Consider the following 22,170-nt stretch of genomic DNA (forward strand, 5'->3'; position numbering starts at 1 on the left):
AGCTAATCTTGGTTGGAAGGCATTTTGTGGTTTGCTAAAAGAACCAAGGTATCTTTGTGAAGTTAATTGATCATGGCTGAGTGTGCATCATAAGACAGGGATTTAGAGAAAGTAGTGTTGAAGAATTTTCAGAAATTATGTGAAGCATATTCTTGTGACATTAGTATTGTTTCTAGATGAAGTGTCCCGAACCAAGCTGGGTAAACCATTCATCTCCTACTGCCACATAAAGAATGGATCAAATCTAACATTTCCAATATGGATATTGATAAATAGTTGCATATCAAATACATGTGATATTGGTTTGCCTCGACTTTTAAATATCATTGCATAGGAAGAGAAAATATCTGTGATTAAAGACTTTGGTATTTAAAATATTTGTACAAAACATTCCATTCACTCCTTTGATTTCAGTCAAGGATTAAAAAAATCTGTCAAACCTACATGGCTGTTCTAGTCAAATGCTGGTGCTTTAAGCAGAGCATACTCAAATGTATTGTGGCAAGACCTGGCATGAAAGTCTACTAGAAGATATAGCCTCATAACTGTGTTCCGGTGGGAAGCAAACTTGTTCCAAAAACATGACACCAATTCTCAATATTTAATGATGTACCTCAAAGTTAAGTATCCATTTCTTGTGAATTAAATGATCAAACATCTTGCATTATTCTTTTTGAAGGGAAGTAGGAGGTTTAACCCCCACCCAAATTTATTACAAAAGAAACATATTACAACTCACTTAGGATATTCCAGATGAAATGAGTAACAACAAAGAAATAGGAAAATAGTTAAACAGATAAACATTGAATCAAGGTTCGCCGTACCGGTACCGAACTCCATACCGGTGCCGCACTAGTATAGGCGTACCGAGTGTCGGTATGGTACGGTATGCGGTACGTCAGGCGTACCGACATTGGTGTACCGATACCGGTACCCATCGGTACGGATACGGTACGTTCGGTACCGACCGGTACCGATCGGTACAGCGAACCTTGCATTGAATAATGTTCCAAAGCAAATAGAAATTTGAAGTTGCACATCGTAGACCAATCTTTAGAGAGTCGAACCACCTTCTTAAGCACTATCTCAGATGAGTTGTATTTCTTCGAAAAAAAATTGAAGACCCGTGCGGACGTGTGTTTAGTCCCACATCGGTTATTCACCAGAAAGATCTTGGATACTTATATAGGACGAAGGAACCCAAAAAATACCTTCCAGCTAGCTATTTTGGGTGAGGTCTTGGGTTGTGACAAATGGTATCAAAGCGGACCTAGCCTATAGCCCATGTGGACTAGGGGACACTGCAGCATGGGCTCATTAAGGCTGACCACAGGCCAATCGTGATATCTGTAATTAAATTTGAATGAATTTGGACCCTAATCCTGACGAGGACGTCAGGGCTTAAGCGGAAGCAAAAAATATCTTCCGGCTAGCCATTTTGTGTGAGGTCCTGGGTTGTGATACCTTTTTTTCCATAATGTCCAACAAATAACAATTGTAAATTGATCGCAAGCAACCTTCCAAGAATTTAGATTCTTAGACTATTTAGAAAAAATATAGACTACTATAACATAAGTCTAAATAAAGAAAACGACGTTCCCAAATTTGAGATGCCATCAACTTGCTTATATTTCTTAGTTTTAAATTTATAATTTCAAAATCAATATTTTATTTTGAAAATATGAATATGTTTTCAGGATTAATAATCCACCGTAAAGTTTCGTATATTTGGGTACCAAAACATGCTAACCCAGTAGCCCCTATTATATTATATGTCTGCTTGTGGTGCATTTTAGGCTGAATCTATTGAAATTCACCAACATGTGCCCATGTATTGTTCCATTAAATTTAGGGAATTTGCACAGCATGTGCCTTAATCTGGTTAAAAGTGGCACATTAATCCTTGACTACATCCAAATATATTATTAATTATTTGGCAAGTTTGTTTGTAGCCTTGAGGCAAACCCAACTTACCCATATAATTCAAGTGCTGAAGGCAATTTCTTAATGTCGATTTCAAACTATTACAACTGCTTCTTTTAACACATTGAGAATAATACATTCCTCCCATAGTCCCATAATTTTTGCCTTGGTATGATGGTCTTCATATATGTTTTTCATTTTATGACATACTTATTGATTTTAGTAAGCCATTTACTCTTAGCTACTAATTTGTTGCATGCCAATTTACAGCTATATTTATATTGTGACTATTTTCCTTGTTTGCATGCTATTAGGCTTGTTGTATGAAATGCTTCAATCAACCAAAGCAAAGGACTCAAAAGCAACATGGAAGGTATCTTTTGATGCAAATGTTTAACCTTGTTTTCTTGTATCCATTCTTTTGATTTACATATGATTTTGTTCTCATGCTTATGTACCATTAGCATTGATGATCTTGTAAGTGATCTTTATCATGTCTTGAGGTGATTGAATCCATCGATCTTTACCAGAAATTGATAAGTTGGTTTAGTTATTTTTTTTTTTCATTTTAGTGGATATGAATTTTAGTAAGCTTCTGATTGTTTGTTTTGTCTACTTTGGTAGAGTCCTTGTCTCTAAAGCACCTTGTTCTCAACCGCCTTTTGCTAACAAGATTTACTACGTAATGAAGCTTCAACATTTGATTGGAAAATGTAGTCATTAATTTAATTATTTAAATAAAGTATAATATTTGATAGAAAGGATGATTGTTTTACTATTTGTGGAGTTTTGTGTATTCAAATGTAGAACGATACATTTCATGCAGTTCGATACTTATATTTTGTCATGCTAGTCTTAATATTTGATTTTATTTGTTTCTCCCATCTTAATCTTCCATAATTTTAGTTTTCATATCATGTTCCTAATGAATTTAATTAATAGGCTTGCTCATCTCTTCGGGCAAAAAAAAGGAAAAAAGAAAAGCTCGTAACTGTGACTAGCAGGACTATGCTATTTACATGGATTTTATAGTTTAGTTAGCATGTGATTCATTGAAGTTTGGAAGCATTTTAAGATTCTTAATCTAACAACAACCCTCTAAGCTGATGCATGACTCTTACACAAGGCAACTTTAGGCAAGAAAGAGGTTCATCAAGAATTAGACAACTTGATTTTTTTAGGTAAATGGCAACTTGACGTTTTTGGAAGCCCTAATGTTGGGTAGTAATTGATGTCTTAATAGAAATATTCTCTGAAAATATTGTGTTTTGCTTGAAAATGAAATGGAAATTTATCATACTAGGTTGGAAATGCAAACAAATTGGTATATCCTCGGCCATGCAGATAAATTAAGGGGATGTTTGAATGCCTGAAGATCCTATCAGCCTGAGAAGATCTTCCCAGCACGGACCCTGTTTTAAATTTACATGGGATTCAAGGTTGCTTGAAGAGATGATATGATCGGTAACCAAGAAATGCTAAACCGGCCCGTACCGACCGGTTCAGCCTGTACTAAACCAGACCGGTTCGACCGGTCCGGTTCGGCGGTGGAAAACGGTTTTGGGCCCTATGAGGCTGGAACCCAGCGGTACTGGGCTGCAATCGGCCAGTACTAGATGCATACGGGTGCGAATCGGTCAGTTCGCACCGGTTCGCCATAGCACGCTATGCGCACTGCGGGCAGTGCGCCATTTGTAGATTGGTTCGGTATCGGTCCAAATCGGTTCAAACCGATCCAGTAGACGATCAGTACGCTTACCGATACCGGTTCAACCTACCTTGCCGGCAACCATAACAAATTCCTATCTTTTGGCGATAAGTGATTCCATTTTTAAGGTGTTTTATCTTATCCTTGAACAATGAGAATTTCTATAATTATCTACTGCTTCATCTCCTTGAATCATTCCACTTCTCATCGAGAATTAAATGGAAAAGCTATCCCGAAAGATCATATCAGGCCAATAAGATCTTATCAAGCCAACAAGATCTTTCAACATCCAAGCACCCCTTACATATGGAAGATGCTTGTGTAGTGGTTCCCTAATTTTAGGGCATTGATTGATGTCTTAATAGAGGCATTCTCTGAAAATGATTGCGTGCTTTGCTTGGAAATGAAATGAAAATTCATCATACTAGGTTGGAAATGCAAACAAATTGGTTATCCATAATCATACAGTTGTGTTACATGCAAGGTCTGCTGAACCGGCCGATTCAGCACGGTACAAGCCGGTACCGTACCGGTACCGACGCCCATCAGTATGGTTCGACTATTGAAAATAGTTCCGGCCTTATAGGGGCTAGAACGGATCAATTTTCACTGTGTACCAGTGCGAACCGGGCCGATTCTCATGGTATAAGCAAGTACCGGTGCGAACTAGGGCTAGTTCGCACCGGCTCAAGTGCGGGCGCCCTGTGCATGGGGAAGCATGCCCCGTGCGTGGGAAAGCGTGCCCCGGGCACGGTTTCCTGCGCCCGTGCGCTGCCCCGCGTGGAATATTCAATGCCACTGTGGCATTTAACGCGAACGTGCGCGCGTTTGCGCGGTATTTTTTTTATCTTCGCCGGTACAGTACCGGTTCGGTTCAGTTATGTACCGGTACGTACCGGTACCGATGCCCACCGATACATTGGTACAATTGATACGGCGGACCTTAGTTGCATACATGGTATGTTGTACCGTACCGGTACCGGTGGCCTCGACACACCAAAAAAATTTCATACCGTACCGTACCGATACTATGCTAGTATGGCATCGGTACGGGGTTCGGTACTAGTATGGTGAACCTTGGTTACATGTGAAAGATGCTTGTGTAGTGATTTACTATTAGGTGTATTATACATGAACTTGATCTTCATGTACAGTTCTCTTAATATATTTGAGAAGAACTCTCTTTATCTCTATATATAGTTAGATAGAGAGATAGAGAGAGAGAGAGAGAGATGAACGGACTTTGCTTCTCTTGAGAGGAGAAGGTATATACTTCTCTCAACTCCAAAATCAATAATGGGGGATTTAAATAAAGAGTCATACCATTGATCTTGATCTATGCCACTTAAATAACCTAGAAGTTAAAAATTCACATATTTTGATGGTTGCAAATCTAAGTATCATGTGGACACAAAAATGGATGGTTTCCATTATACTATTATATTAAAATACACGATAAACATTAAAATTGTGAATCTACCTTATTGATTATAATTTACACATGCTAAATATAAATAGATTGAAAATCAATAGATTTTAATGCTTGGGTCAAAGTAAAATGTGGCCCCATATTGTTTTAACCATCCATTTTTGTGTCCATGTGATATAAAAGTTAAAGACCACCAAAACACATAATTTTTAGTTTTTAGACATTTTTAGTGTCATGATCACTAGTGTATATCTTTGTTTTGGATACTTCATTATGATCTTAGAGTTGAAAGGAATAGATACCTTCTCTCCTGACGAGCAAGGTCGACCTCATATATCTATTTGTTATCATGATGTTGTATTATTACCACAATGTCGATGACATCTTTTAGACTTGTGCCTTAACAAAATTAAAATATGCTTTTTCATTTTCTTCACTTGTTTCCTAAGTTATTGTGATATTGCGGCCTAGATATATGCTTTGAACTTCGCCTGAAATCTTCAAATTATAATTCCTGGTTGCTGGAATATTTCGTTTTGCACTTGTTTTTGCTGGATGGAAAGTTTGTTGAATCTCGGTGAAGTTTGCAGCATATTTGGATTCTGTGAGATCTTTTGGTTGAGTAGGTCCAAGTTCATTGACTATCAGTGATTTTGGGTTCGTAAAGACTTTCTTCTTCATTTACTAACCTATTGAGGTAAAATCAATAATTTTAGCTATCAGCATATTTTTAGCTTCCTCAATCTTTATCTTAGTTTTATTCCCTATACATGGTTTGATGCATGCAATCCAATTGCTATGCAGACTAATCAACCTCTACTGATTTATAAATGGCCATTTTTTTTAGACTTGTGCCTTCACAAAATCAAGATGTGCTTTTCATTTTCTTCACTTGTTTCCTGAGTTATTGTGGTATTACAGCTTAGATATGTGCTTTGCACTTTGTTTGAAATCTTTCAATTATAATTCTTGGGTTAGTAAAGTATCTTGATGATTGGACTGTTAGATAAGTAGTTCCTTTGCCATGTTGTTGCTGGATAGGAAATTTGTTGAATTTGGGTGAGAGGTTTGCAGCATATTTAGATTACATGAAGATCTTTTGGTCGATCAAGTTCATGATCACTAACTATCAATGGTTTTGGCTTCCTAAAGATATTTTTATCTTCATCTACTGACCTATTAAGTTCAATCTTTGTTATCCTTCCTTTTTCCACATTTTTCTCCAGTCTTTTGAGTTTATCCAATCTCTATCTTGGTTTTATTCCCTATATATGTTTGGATGCATGCAATGCAATTGCTATGCACAACAATTAACCTCTTCTTCTTTATAAATGACCAATCTCATTTAAAATCAATTCCGTATGCCTATTTGACTCTTCTTTGCACTACTAGGCTTTTCCTTCCTTTCTTATTTTACCTCTTATTCCTCCTAATATGCAGCCCATATTGCCACAATTACTTCAAACTCGTATACTAATAAATAATAGTATAGAAAGCTAGTACATATAGTTTCTTTATGTTCGAACATCTATTGATATAAGATAATGGTTTCTTGCTATTATCATCTGCAGTTTATACTTTGGGACAACAAATCCTCTTAAAATGAAAACCAAAAGAATAAAACAATGGTGAAAAGTGCCAGACCATCTTGAATGATAGAAGCTACTTAGGATATTTAGGTAGAGCTTTAAGATGAGATCTAGGTAAGGTGAGCCGTCTCGATATCCAATCCCATACTATTGCCACACTAGCATTATGTTGGTACGGTATGGTACGAGATCTTTTCAGCATAATGAGGGTCGGTGCGCCTTCCGTACCGGCTCTCGGTACACCTTCTGTACCAGGTACCGGGCCGAATCGATATGGTATGGTTTGCCCCATATCGCCCGGTTTGGGCCGGTACGGCGGACCATGGATCTGGGTATACATGCATATTTTACTGTAAGATTTTAAAATCTAATACTGGAGGTGGTATTGGCTTTTTTCCAGATAGGTATAGTATCAGTTTTATCGCGTATGATACATGGGAAGGACAAATCTTGGTCCTATATTGGGATGCCTAGAAAAGTACAATTTTTGAATAATTACTTTATTCTCATAGTTTATGTAATTTTTTTCTTTTTTAAACCATAATCTTTGCACCCATGCAACTTAGTAAAAATATTTAAAGCTTATAACATATATTAGTTTATTAAAAATATATATTTTAAGAATATATTCAATATAAATGTTACAAGGAGAAAATGCCAGATATGGAATTGAAAGTCATGCATACAGATTCTTGTTCTTTCGTCGCATCCACCTCGGCAAACAATAATTGTCTGTAAAAATAAATGAATAGTTAATGTAGTAAAACAAAATATCTATTAAAAAATAAAGTGCTCTCTTTATATCACCACCTACTTAGCTCTCTCCACATCACCTGCTCAGCGCTCTCTCTTTCCTCTTTCTCTCCCCCTAAGGTTTCTTCTTCTTCCTCCTCGTGAGCCGAGAGGAGAGAGAGAGAGAGATGGACCCCACTTCTTCGCTCTTGAGCAGTGTCTACTGCCTCACCCTCCAATGAGATCTGTACTGCACCCTCCTGCATTTTCGATTCATGGAAGCTCCTACCAGTAGGCTAGGAATGCCTTTGAAGTTTGAACCGTCCATAACAAGTTCAGTAATGATAGGTATCGACCCGTTTCAGTCGGGAAGCACGATATGTGCATCTTACCAGCTGAACCAGGACTTGCACGGGCTGGAACTGGTGCTTATCAACCCGACTTGATCTAGGACATCCTGGTTTTACTTTTTTTGGCGATGTAGGGGGCATCCCGATACCGGAATCTTGTTAGAAAGGTATGTACTAGTTGTATTATCGCGTTTCGAGGTATTCAAAACATCCTTATTACTCTATATCAATGTGTGTCACTTTGAAGCCGCTGCAAGCCTATGCACAACAATTCGGGCCAACACAAATGATATAGAACTGTGGTATGCTGTGAGTAGTCAAGAGCAAAGTATGCTGTCTTGGTATGGGCCATATTGGTGCCCCCTGTCACTATATCGATATGCCCGGTATGAGACCGGTTCAGTGTACCAAAAGTATTGGTACGCCCCCTTTTTCTTTTACTAGTCATTTGGAAGTTTCTTGAATTTTTCCTTGCAGAAACCTTCATATACTTGGCTGCATTTCTTCACACATAATGTTATTGTGTTTGGGATTAAAGACAGAATGTTGCTGTTAGTTCATCTTGAAAATGGTTAACCACAATTTTAGAAGCGTAGGGACACTCAGCCCTATATATTAGAAAATTAAGTATTTGATTTTGTGGGATGCCAACTTTTGACTAAAGAAACATTTTTAAGATTAATTTCTTACCCAAATCATTTATATAAAAGCACAAGTGATTTTAGCTATTAATTGCTTTAGGGAACTTTTTTGATCTTTTTTTTTTGGGTAAACCGGCGTCTCACTTACATATAGATGTGAGCGTGCCGCGAGGAATCAGAATACAAAACACGATCAAGTCCCTGTGGGATGGGGCCAGCGCCATCTCATATGAAGTCTCCGGAATGATGAGCTGCGTAGGAGGTGACCCAGTCTCCACACTATTCGCCTTCCGAAATATATGTGCGACCCAGAAGGAGTCAAGACTGTCCAAAAGGAGTCAAATATCCCTGACTAGAGGGTGTAGATCTGGCCAGGCACGCCCGCACCTGATCCACTCAATCACTGTGTCAGAATCACCCTCCAAGAATATTCGCTGGGCCCCCAAGTGTACTCTAGCATATACAAGATCCTCCCACACCGCACGCAGCTCTGCCACTAGAACGGACTCATCGAAAATGCGTCGGCCTCCTGCTGCAATCAACCTGAGCTCCTGGTCTCGGATCACGAAGCCCACTCCACATCTGCTGTTGCCCTCGGAAATACTGTCGTCAAAGTTTACCTTGAGAAAACCAGGAGGTAGGGGCTCCCAAGATACCATGGGTACCATAGCATGTGTGGGCGCTACAAGAGCCAAAAGGGGGCCCCAGATGTTCCTGTCCTCTCCAGGTGGAAACTCTACCGCAGCGCTCGCCAGCTCAGCTGCATGTGCAAATGCTCTGTCCATCACTGATCTCGGATAAAACCTTTTGCCCTCGAATATCCTCGCATTCCTATCCAGCCAGTGTGGTATGCCAAATAAGCCCATACTGTCTCTCTCTCTGCTCCTCCAGGTCTCCGACCTAAGTCCCTCAACCGGCTCAGAAAAGCATCTATGGAAGTGAAAGTCCACCGGTGGGAAGAAGCTAGACCCCATACCTTAAGCGCTCGCGAGCATGTACTTTTTTGATCTTTGTATCATGTGATCTCACCAAACTATGTTGTCATTGTTCATTTACTGTAAATGAAGAACTTTATATTTATCTTTGGATTATTTAATGATTTATGAATATCTTTATTCTTCCTATATTACTTTTAGATCTGGCCATGATGCAACTATATGTACAGAAAGAAGTAATTTATCTTTTAACACATACGAAATAGTAATGACCAATTAGCAGAAAAAAATTCATTATATTTTTACTGTTTACTTTTGGCTTTTCCCCTTTCTCCTGTGCATTTCCTATTCCAAAAATTTCAAGTTTCTTATATCTCTGATAGTTAGGTATCCACTTGTTTCAAGATGTCTCACATGTCCAACTTTCCAAAAGTGAGGAAATCTTGATTCATCTTGAGACCACCAACCTTAGTGCATAAAACATCAACTGCAATAGTGAGATTATGAGCATTGCATCCATTTGAAATATTATAGTTGGTTTGAAGTGATCAAACTGACCCAGGCCTCTGATGGATTTATATCAGACAATTTTACTGAACTCTTTTACCTGTTTAAGCACCTAACAGGTTCACTAACATCTTTTATTAGGATAATTTATGGCATTGCATGTATGTTGGAGAATATTGGACCTTCTAACTTGTTGCTTACAGGTACTCATCATGGATAAATTTACTGTCAAAATCATGTCCTATTCTTGCAAGATGGCAGATATTACGGATGAAGGAGTTTCATGTATGTTGGTAAAAACTGTTTTGGAAAATTTGTATTTTCCTTTTGATTCTTTTGGTGTTCCAGCAAAAAGACAACATATTTTCTCGTACTTCTTTATTGCTTTTCTAATTTTCTTTATCGCTTTTGTACTTGTATTAGCTTTATTATATTATATAGGCATATAGCTGACATCTCTATTACGAAATTGTATTCAAATAACTACTATATGTGCTTGTTCAGAAGGCATACATGCTTTGCATAATCCAAAAGCCTTGCAAGCCTAAGTCACTAGCTTATATGCAACAAAATCATCCAAGTGGTCGTTGAATATCTTTTGTTTCATTACAAATTACAGGATTTTGATCAACCACATTTTTGTTTGAATTTCTGGAGGTCAAATAATGTTTAATTGTGGTCAATTAAGTTCCAATCTGTTCTTGCAGTGGTGGAAGACCTTTACAAACGAAGGCAGCCATTGCCTTCAATGGATGCTATATATTTTATCGAGCCATCAAAAGAAAAGTAAAGTTTTTCTTTATATTGATTTATTTATATATTTTCCGCTTTCTTACTCTAAACAGGGCATACAAATTTATATTGTTGCACTGGAAGCTATATAAACATGCATAACTTTAAGTGCTCTATCTCTCACTTCAGGCATGATACTTAAGTCTTATATGCATCCATTTACTCAAGTCTTAAATATTGCAGAAATTTTTTCCTTGTCATACATAGGTGGATATTCATTTCCTGAAATATTTTATGATTAGTTTCCTTGAGTAAAAATTAAATTTTCAATATGAAATGGTCCATGAATTTAATTGTTTTGATAATACATTGTGTGTTGCCCTCATACTTCCAACTTCACTTATACCTTTTTCTTTGCATTTGGTAATGGGCCTATTGCAATGTTTACGTAAATGATCTTAAAAAATGGAAATAGCAACATACCTCTGGACTCTGGTCCCATTATGATTTCTTTCTCTTTTCTTGATGTTTCATTTTTCTTTTTTTCTCTCTTTACTATCCTGAGTAGATGATCGCTGTGTTCTCTAAATTCTTCATATTTCACCAACTACCACTACTCACGACAACCAAAATGTCTTTTGCACTTCCATCAAATATTTCTCATTATCATATGCTCTCATCCATGTCACTTGTTATGTATTTTTATCACAGTGATACATTAATAAAATCAATCTTTTTAAATTTGTTATGCACTGATGTTGGAGATTGTTCATATGGTTTCTGATGACTGGGTCTATTGGATAATTTGGATTTGTGTCAAGTCAACCTCTTGTATGAATTTTTGGATACTTAAGGTTCACTTGACCCTTTAACTGGTTGTTGTTGCTTGATCTGTGTCTGCTAGCGAGTTAACCTGCTTAACCTGACCCTGTTGGTTGCCTCAAAAATTGATTTATTCATATTAGAAATTAAACCTGACCTTTTGACCTATGCTAAGAAAGTCCCAAATAGAAACGACATGTGAAGAAAAAAGTATGAAATAGAAACACTAGAAAACCCTAAGTTTGATTCATTTGAATTCTTTTCCTATGAAAGTGAGTTTGAAAGAATGATAAGATTCGATTTTCTATAACGAGGACCCTAAATCCCAAATACCTCTGAAACAATAGTTTAGTGGAACTCATGTTAGCAATGAATAGCAGGGGCCGAGCTGGGGGGAGGAAGGCTAGGTCATGGTTGGTGCTTGTCATCATATGCAAAAAGGAAAAAAAGGAAAAAACAAGATCGTGAGACAATTAAGAGGAAAGGGGGAAGAAGATAATGGCGTGAAGTTACATGGTCCATGGTATATTCTATTTTGCTCTTTTAGCTTGATGGAGTCCATTAATAAGATTTAAATTGGTTACTTGATCTAATGTGATTGAGCTAACTTAGCCTTTCCTATGATATTGACTGGAAATGAGTCATATCTTAATTCAATTTCATGCATTTAAAGCCCAGGTCAGTAAAGTTATCCCAACCTTGACCTAATCAGAAATATTTCCTATGGAAACCCAACTTTAACCGGGTTACACAGTACCATATCATTTAGCTGGCTAAATGTTGTCACCTTAACTGTTTGATACAATTAATACAATTAATACAATTTTTGTACATAACCTTATTTCAGAAAACAGAGAAATAAATGGGCGTATGATCTACAAAAGCCTTGTTATTGTTCTGCAAAACCATGAAACCACCATGCCATGGTGGTTTTGAGCGTGAACCACCGTGCAATGGTCCTCAACGGTTGTGCTAGAATCCAATATGGCAGCCAGTCTGAAGTGGGTTGTGCAGGTGTATCAAAAAATAGTGGGTTGAGCCTTCATTTTTTTCTTTTTGGTAAAAGGAAGTTGAGCCACTTTTTTAACTGAAGTAGTCAGGCCAGTGTTCTATCATGCCTTCCACAACCATTCAACGTTTGTCCAGGCATTTAGCAATGCTCTCTGAGTCTCTGTTGTTACACTACAATAAGTACAACCAATTAGTTATTTACAGTTACTAAAGCTTAGTAATAATATAAATTAGATATATTATTAATAACTATTGCTAAGTCATTGATCTTTAATTAAATGCACATTCATTATGCTGATGCCAAAGTCTTTTAGTTGATTATTGATGGTGGACCTTTATATTATATGGATGTTGACATGATGTTAATATTGTTAGGTAGATGATGTATCACTTTCGTCAAATGAAGCATTCTATTTTCACCATTCATATTCTGATATTTCATAGTTTTGTCATGATGAGTTTTTCCATTATTTTTATATGAAATTAATGGAAAAATGTCTATTTTTGATACTTAGTGAGTAATATGTGAATAAGTTTTAACATCCACTCTGGGCCCATGGAGCTTGCCATATGCTGTGTTCCATGAAACCCCTTAGCCACCATGTGCCTGCTTTGGGAACATTGAGCCAAGTAACTCTGCATCTCGAAGATATTGCATACCTTTGTTCTAGATAGTAAAGCCATCATGGCATCATCTCTTCACTTCCCTTAGATGTTGTTGATGACATTGTATTGGTTAGACTCTCTATCAAGATCCGCCATACCGGGTCCAGTAGGCGTACCGGTCGCCAACCGGACCGGTATGCTTCCGGTTCGTGCCGAAATCGGGCGGTACGAACTGGCCAGGTCTTCCCCGCCGAAGCTAGAGAAGAAGAAGAGAACGAAAGAGAGCGCAGGAAAGAGAGGGAGGGAGGACACTTGTGGCCGCCATCGGAGAGCTGCGGAGGGGTGGCGGAGCCCGGCAGGGGGCAGGGGAACCGCGGGGGCACGGCGGAGGCCGAGGCAAACTCGCCTCGGCCTCTGCCGCACCCTGTGGGTTCCCCCACCCCCCGCCAGGCTCCTTCGCCCCCTCCGGCCTTCGCCGCCCCTCCGCAGCTCTCCGATGGCGGCCACAGGTGTCCTCCCTCCCTCTCTTCCCCGCGCTTTCTCTCCTTCTCTTCGTCTTCTTCGTCTCCGGCATCGAATCGGCCCGTACCTATTTTCACGGCTTCGGCGTATCGGTAGCTGGCTGGACCGGTTCGTACCCGCCAGTACGAGCCGATTCGGCATATCATGCTCTCTATATTCATGATGAAAGCAGACTTAGTTGTAATTATGGGGTATTTTGAGGGCTATCACGTGAATAGATAGTTGACTGAGAAGATATTTAATATTTCTACTGTACATATTTCTGCTTTCATAGAAGAGTAATCAAAACCTAGTCAATTTTCTTGCCTTACTGCTATTATTACAGTTATGCTAGGTTGTAATCCTAACATTGCCTCACAGTTAGTTTCATAGCTTGACCACAGTAAACCATGTAACTATGTGGAACACAGTTTCATCATAGGGGCTGGAGATATTCTAAGCCATGATCTGAAGCTTTAGATCTTGTAGGAGCACTGACAAGTCTCTTTTCTAGGAAAACTCTTTTAAGGAGAACAGGAATTTGGTGGAAACCTTTGATGTGAGTGCTGCTATTTTCATCCATGCAAGGATCTAATTATGATTCTTTTTGTTTGACTTAGTGGGGCTGGAGAGGCATGATCTTTTATTTGGTCAAAACACATTTCTGTTTTATGCAAACTTTCTCTAATTAAAATACCCTCATTACATTTGTACTTCCACAATTACCCTACCTATCAGCACACATTTACATTCCATCACCATTTTCTTCTTGATCTTCACTAACTAATTTAAACTTTTAACAATTTCAACTTTGCCAAAACCTTGTCTCCAATGCCTTCTCTACCTCTACTACCTTTTCCAATCTCCTTTATTATCTTTTATCTACCTCCATCACTTACAGCATACCATTAAGTGGTATTTCGAGATCAGAAGTCTTGGAAGGGAGAGCTTTATTTTCTCAAGTAGGATTTTGAAAAGCTACATGAGGCATTGGAAAGAGAGATATGGCATTTGGTCAGTGTCACTCAAAGAACTTGTCACAATTTGTACACACACAAACAGATAGTCCCACATGCATATGCGTATATTTAAATTTTTAACTATAAATTTTTCCATTCAAACTATGATTGTGAGCAGCATATGCCGAACCGGCCAGTACCGGCCGGTACGGGCCGGACCGGTGCCGGGCCGGTCCGGTACAAACCGGTCCGGCCAGCTGCCGGTACGCCGGAGCCGTTGAAACCGGTACAGGCCGGTTCCTTGTCGGAGACGAAGAAGACGAGGAGAAAAAGAGAGCGCGGGGAAGAGAGGGAGGGAGCTCACCTTTGGCCGCCATCGGAGAGCCGTGGAGGGGCGTCGGAGGCCGGTGGGGGGCGTCGGAGCCCGGCGGAGGACGGGGGAACCCGCGGGAGCGCTGCGGAGGCCGCAGCCGCGGCCGCGTCCACTGTTTCAAAAGAAACAGGGGACGCGGCCGCGTTTTTTAATTTAGGAATTTTAAGTGAAGTCGGCAAATCGGTTGCCGACTTCACTTAAAAATCTCCAATTTTTTAATTTGGGGATTTTTAAGTGAAGTCGGCAACCGATTTGCCGACTTCACTTAAAATCCCCAAATTAAAAAATGCGGCCGCGTCCCCTATTTCTTTCGAAACAGTGGACGCGGCCGCGGCCTCTGCAGTGCCCCCGCGGGTTCCCCAGTCCCCCGCCGGGCTCCGCCGCCCCCCACCGGCCTCCGACGCCCCTTCGCGGCTCTCCGATGGCGGCCGAAGGTGGGCTCCCTCCCTCTCTTCCCCGCGCTCTCTCTGGTTCTCTTCTTCTTCCCCGGTTCCGGCGGGGAAGAGCTTCCCGGTTCGTACCGCCCGGAGCACGGTACGAACCGGCCCGTACCGGTCCGGTAGGCAACCGGTACGCCTACCGGACCCGGTACGGCGGACCTTGATTGTGAGTACTTGTCTTCATAGTCATAAGTTTGACATTAGGAAACAATTCATAAATTCACAAAAGAATTAGAAGTGCAATAAAAAATAAATAATCAATAATATTTATATACTAAAAAAATGGGTATATGTTCTTCACTAGCAACATAATTTTTAATAAAGATCATTTTCTAATATTTATATTAAGATCTCTCCAAATATAAAGATTTTTTATTTGCTATATTTCAACTTTGAGGATGGGCCTTGGCACAACCTTAAGGTTACTCTATTATGACCTAGGTGTGAGGGGTTCGACACACTGAAACAGCCTTTGTGCACATGGGGGTTAGGCTGCATACATCTGGCCCTCCTCAAGCCCTGTAGTGGTGGGAGCCTCGAGTATTGGGATGCTCTTTTATATTCCAACTCAATCCAAAAAAAAAATTCAAAGAAAAAAGAGAATGCTATTTAAGATCAAGATTAAAGTTAAGGATTCTAGACCCTTGATGCCATCTGGCAGCTCAAATCCGATGCCTGAAGCAGCCATGAGCCCATTCTCCACATCCATCACCACCAGTACATGACTAGTACGTACTATAGGTACTAGTTTGGCCAACCTTGTTTCCAACTCTCTTAGAACTTGCAAAATTTCAGTCAAAGTATGATGCTTTCCAACATTTAGAAAAATAAAAAAAATGTGGAAAAAATACCATGAAGAGTTTATAAGCACAATAAATCTAGCCCTGTAAATTCATGCAGCCAAGGCCCAAAAGTAACCCAATTTTAGGATTGATTTAGGCTGAAATTCTGAGATTTCAGTTTGAGGATTTTAGCTCTAGTGTTTCCAGTCAGGCTTCAAATCATCAACCTGCTGGCATGAAAGGTATCATAGATATGATATAGTATGGATTGGCATTTTGATCATTGACAAACACTTTGTGGATCCTTCTCCTATCTGCTTCAATGTCTATTTAGTTTTGAGTAGCTCACAGTGTATCATGTTAATTTTAAACCTTTATTGAATGCTCATGTTAATTTTAAACCTTTATTGAATGCTTCTCTCCCTTCAAGAAGCTTTTCATTATAAGCTCTCTTATCTTTTATTTTCATTTTTTTGCCATGTTTGTGTTGTTAGTCCTTCCAAAGACAAAGCTTACAAGTCTATCCAGTATGTGTTTTTTCTTCTGCATGGTCTCAAATGTTACCTTATTCGCTATATCTTAAGCATATTGCTAATTGGTATAACTGAACCAATTCACAATGTGGTTCATTGTACTACAAAAAAGATAAGTAAATTCGGAACTTTATTAAGTTTTATTCACTTTAATTCCTAAATATGGTAGATCCCTTCCTATTTCTTCTTCTAACCTTTTCATATAATTTTTTACAGGTTCTAATTCATATATCTTGTTCAGTCCAAATGGATTCATTATTAAACTTCCCATAAATCAGAACAACTCTGACATTTAATTACATAACCATAATTATCAAGCCTTGTTCCAGCTATACAGGTCAACAAATATTTAATTATCTGAGAGTAATAACTAATTTCTTGTTCTTTCCGAGTGAACTGAATTCATGAAGAAAGAGTAATTTTCAATTGAGAACCTGAACTTAGTCTAGCATACCAACAGGTTAGGACTGTAGGTAACTATGCTCCTGACCTCAAAGACATTGATGTCATGATCCCAGTGCACTTCGGTTGCATGTCTTATGATGTTTTCTTTAATAAGCATCTGTTTTGTATGAGTTCTCCTCTTCCTCCTTTATTCTATTATATAATATGAACAACCCTAATGCCTGACTGTAAGTCCATCTATCCATCCGTTTTCTGTCCACTTGCTTTCCATCCATGATCAGGCTCTTTTACTTTTTGGTTCTATCAATATGAGAGCCACTGGACACTTTCCTTCTAATATCTTTGAACCTTTTCTAAGAATGGGTGAGTCATTTTTCCATCCTTATACAGTTGATCATGGTAACTTCTTGATCCATTTCTCTTTCCTTCTGAGACTTTGAATCATCTATTTTTTTCATTTTCAGCCTCCCAGTACGTGTGCTTACACTATGATAGTTTCTGCTGATATATTTATAGGGTTCCTCTTTATAAATAAGATATCGTTTTACCATCCAGTTGTGATGATCGCATGTCTTCAGTGCCTTCTTCTAAGCATCACTATATCCATGATGGTAACTGCTGGAATAACTTATATGTACTACTGGCACTTTTTTGTGTAATTTCCAGTTTTTCTGCAACTATTCAAAGTCATTATGAGGCTATGAGCCATGTACTTATGCAAGGGTGCTTAGTACAACGGAAGACTTTAATTGGTGGGCTGGTTATTCTGTGTAATGCCAATATCTTGGATCGTGTTCCCTTACCTTCAATATTGATCTTACCTCTTCCTAACAACCTGCAAAGTCTCACTCTAATGGTTTAACGGAGCACTGCAATCACACATGGTAGATCATGGCTTTTGCAAGACTACAATGTAGGTTACAAGATATCTCCTCTTGTTACCAATATGGCCATTATACAGTTTTTGGTTGTAATTGCCAACATTCACAAGTGGCTGCTCCTGTATTACATGTCCATGGCCACCCCGTTTGTGCATATGATACAGAAAATGTTTGATGAACAATGCATCAGATTCCACAACTGGTATATAGGAGACAGAATGGCTCATGAACCTTTTTCTCATACTAGAGATTAGAATATGGTTTTGTTCTCATCATGCATTCGTGAATATCGAGTGTTCTCCATTTTAGATGAGGTGATTGTGGGAAGAAAGTTTTATGGGCCCTCATCTAAATATGGTGATGCAACAAGCTTCAGAACAAGGTATTACTAATCATGAGGGAGAAGGGAAACTTGAAGATCATTGCTGATGGGGACATCAGAGCCCTTCATCCAGATGATCCTGAGCCCCCGGATTGAGCCAGACTCGTTTATTTGCATATTTATTTTATTATTTTATTTTTGGGCTTATTTGCATTCTAGGGTTTATTTGTGGTTTATTTTATTTCTGGGCTTATTTGCATTTTAGGGCTTATTTGTGTTATTTGTGGGTTCATTAGGATTTATTTCTGTGTAAGGGGGGTTTATGCAAGTTGTGTATTTGGGCCCTATATATAGGGAACTATTTTCATGATTAGGGTTTAATGAATGATTAAGAATTTCTTTTCCCCCAGATCTTATTCTTCCTCCTCCTCCTCCCCTTCTCTTCTTCCTGTGTCTCTAGAACCTCTTCTTCCTTCTTCCTCTCTTGTTCTTCCTTCTTCTTCTCTTCCCCGCACTGGTGCTGCATCAACTTGGTATCAGAGCAACCGGTTTTGCTTCTATTGCCAAAGCCCCGATCCGTCAACAGTTTTTCTTTCCCTCGGTTACCATCAACAACAAGAACAGACCCCTTCCCTCTGTCAGTCCGCTCACCAAAGAAAAAAAAAAAAGGATCACTGCCGAGTCTGTGAAGGCCCAGATCGACAGCCATCCGCATCCGACCCCCCCTCTCTCTCGGTCTGTGTCTTCACCAGAGCAAAAAAAAAAAAAAAAAAAAGTTCTGCAGCCAAGAGAGAAGAAAGAGCCACAGCCCCTGCACCAGACTCTCCTTCGCGTCTCTCTGACTTGATCCATCAGTCGCCGCCGCTGCCCAGTGAAGGCCCGAGCCCACCGTCGGAGGAGCCAAATCCCACCACCCGTCGCGCCCACGGCCGCCTTCACCCCGCGCACAACGTCAGCAGTGCCACCAGCTCGCCCGCGCCGCCCACGGCCGACCCGTGGCAAACCCGGGAACGCCAGCCATCCCCCGCTGCAGGTCACGGAGCCGCAGCCGTGACTGCCGACGCGTCACCGGAAGCGCCGCCGGCCGGAGCCCGTGACCGGCCCCGCCCGCCGCCATAGGTCCCAGAGCCCCGGCCACCGCCATCGCCGTGAAGATCGGAGCCTTCTCCCGAAACCATCGGGAGGTTGAAGAAAACAAACCTAACGGGTAAGATCCAAACCCGTTACCCGTTTCTCTGCTAGCCCGGATCCATTCCAAAAAAAAAAAAAAAAAAAAAAAAATACACGTGCCTTGCACGTGAGGAACTAACGGGTTATCGGAGCGGTTCACGCCCGACAACCTGAATCCGACCGGATCCAAGGTTATAACAACACACGTGATCTCACGTGTCTCAAAAAAAAAAAAAAAAAAAAAAAAACCAACCTCTGTTCTGCCGAAAAGGAAACCCTAGGGTTTCCACCGTCCCCTTCGCCGCCGTCGCCGAGCTCCGCCTGCAGCGCTGCCTCTGGCCGCTCCGCCTTTCCTCCTCGCCGCCGTCGTGCCACCCCTTCGCCGCCGTCGCCGAGCTCCGCCTGAAGCGCCACCACCAGCCGCTCCGCCTTTCCTCCTCGCCGCCGTCGTGCCAACCCCATTTCCGCCGCCTCGCCGAGTCTGCCGCCGCTCATCTTTCGCGGCAGCCTTCTCTCTGCCGCTCCATCTCTGTTGCGCCACCTCCGCCGGGCTCCGTCTCCACCGAGCCTCGTCCGCCGCCGCCGCCGTGTCCGCCTTCACTGCGACCCGAGGACGTCTCCCGTGAACGACACCGGACCCACGCCATCCTCGCCACCGCCACCCCGAGCACCACCACAGCACCTCCCCGACTTCGGCCGCCATCCCAACCGTCGCCTCCCTCATCTGCTCTCCCCCTTGGCCATCACCGTCGCCTCCCTCATCTGCTCTCCCCCTTGGCCATCCATCTTTCCCGCACGAACCAAGGCCCCAGCCGCTCTTGCTTCTGTACTGGCCCAAGCCCGTGCGCCATCAATTGAGCGCGGCCCAAGCCCAAGCGGCTGCAGGTCCGATCTCAGGCCCAAACCAGATTGTTCTTCAGCCCATTTCAACAGCCCCGGAAGCCTTGTGCTGTAGATGCAGGTCCATAACTCCAGCTAGCTCTGCCCGGCGCCAACTTCGTGTCCGAGACTCCACGAGCAGACGATTCTGGTTGACTGCATCCGCCACAGGTGATAGGTTTCTACTTTTTCTGGCTTGTTCATTTAATTATGTTCTAGTTCTCTTGCATGATAGCCACATTTTGAAAACTTATATTGCTGTTATAATTCAGAACATTGAACCTCTCACTTCCGAACCCGTCCTATTACCCTTTAAATCTTGACATTAAATTAGCACACCCTAGTAACAGGACGTTTCTCAACATTATTCTATCATATTGATTTAGGATCAGAACAACTGTACTACTTGATTGCAATCTAATTTCTTAAATTGAATAATCTTAATCCTTAATTCTGAATAACCGAAGTAAAAATCAGCAACATTTAAATTTAAGCTATTATTGTGAAGACTTGCTGATTTCTGAAATCATAATAGATTGCATTAGTAGGTTGTCCTGCATCAAATTTGGTCCTACATCATAGTTATTAGGGTTTCATTAGTGACACTGCATTTCACATCATCACCCAGTGTCATCATTGCATGCCAACCTGTAGTGATATGGAGTACTATCTCAATCAACCTAAAACTCCTGTAGCTACCATGAATTCCGACATTTTGAGGTCTATCTTAGAACAGATCGTTGCCATACGGGCTGGATACAAAGAATTCAGACAAGAGATCCGTGAGCTCGTGCAACATTCTAGGACCCCTAAATCGCCAACCCCTGTTACAGCCCAACCTAAAATCGGTTTGGTCGCACCACCTGTAGTCCTTCCCTACTCTCCTAGGCACCAAACCCAATACTCTAGGTGTCAACAATTCGGCTATATAGCGCCCCAATGTTCCACTAAGACCTACTCGATTACTGAACCAGAAGTTAGGAACCAAGAGGCCGAATATGTCGAAGAAATCTATGAACCAAATATAGAAGACTATGAAGAAGACTTTGAAGACGAACCTACAGAATTAGACTTTGTCCAAAATGATTCCCAAAGGGAGACTAGTGATCTAAGTACAACCAAGCCACTTCACATCACAACTGTGGAAGAGGTAGTGACAGATATTGAGAGCCAATCATCTGAATTGGCACTTGTAGCTAAAGTTACCCATGCGGAGTCCAACCTTGAACATTCCCCGGTAGTAGTTTCCCTTCTAGAGGAGTTTCATGATGCACTCCCTGATGATCTTCCGGATGCACTTTCTCCAATGCATGATATCCAACGCGCAATCGATCTAGTTCCCGGAGCATCTCTGCCCAACCTTCTACATCATAGGCTCAGACCGAATGCATATGCTAGGACCTGGAATTTAATGTTACCGACAGTTGAGTTTGCATGTAATAGTTCGGTTAACAAGTCCATAGGTATGAGTCCATTCGAAGTAGTGCATGATTACAAACTTAGGCAACCCATAGACCTGTTTTTCATGTCTCATCAGTATAGAGTCTTTGAGTCTGCACAATCAATTGTATCACATCCACATTCATTGCATCGAGAAATCAGCAATTGTAGTCACTTTAATAACTTAAAATATAAATCCTTTGCTGATTTACACAGACGTTATAATGAGTTAAGTGAAAGAGATTACATCATGATAAGAATTAGGTTTGAACGACTTTTTTCGGAAACGTTTAAGAAATTGCAAATTTGTAGTGCAGAACAGTTCAAAATCTTAAAGAAAACCAGTTCGAATGCATATGTTGTGGATCTTCCTGATGACTATGGGATTAGTGCGACATTTAATATTGAAGATTTAGTCCCATACAAAAAGATAATATTCCTGCCTTCTGACCCCTTTATTGATATACCTGCCTATGTTGGATACCCTGCCCTATTACCTG

The 22,170-nt window shown here is 40.6% G+C and overlaps 1 protein-coding gene across 5 annotated transcripts in view; it reads left to right on the plus strand.

Annotated features, from left to right (window-relative positions):
• LOC103708268 (SNARE-interacting protein KEULE) overlaps positions 1-22,170 on the plus strand; it is a 45,883-nt gene that overhangs the window by 5,739 nt on the left and 17,974 nt on the right. For 2 of the 5 annotated variants that reach the window (XM_008793109.6, XM_026805090.4), the window contains exons 2-4: positions 2,238-2,296; positions 10,018-10,099; positions 10,522-10,600. In XM_008793109.6, the coding sequence (XP_008791331.3) occupies positions 2,238-2,296; positions 10,018-10,099; positions 10,522-10,600 (220 nt within the window). Of the gene's footprint in view, positions 1-2,237; positions 2,297-10,017; positions 10,100-10,521; positions 10,601-22,170 lie in introns of those variants that run through there. The other 3 variants (XM_088712849.2, XM_088712851.2, XM_088712850.2) reach the window with 2 other exon arrangements.

This window comes from Phoenix dactylifera, chromosome 16 (genome assembly GCF_051530095.1).
Source record: "Phoenix dactylifera cultivar Ajwa chromosome 16, Ajwa_hap1_PhDact_Kaust_v1.1, whole genome shotgun sequence".
In the NCBI taxonomy this organism is placed as follows: domain Eukaryota; kingdom Viridiplantae; phylum Streptophyta; class Magnoliopsida; order Arecales; family Arecaceae; genus Phoenix; species Phoenix dactylifera.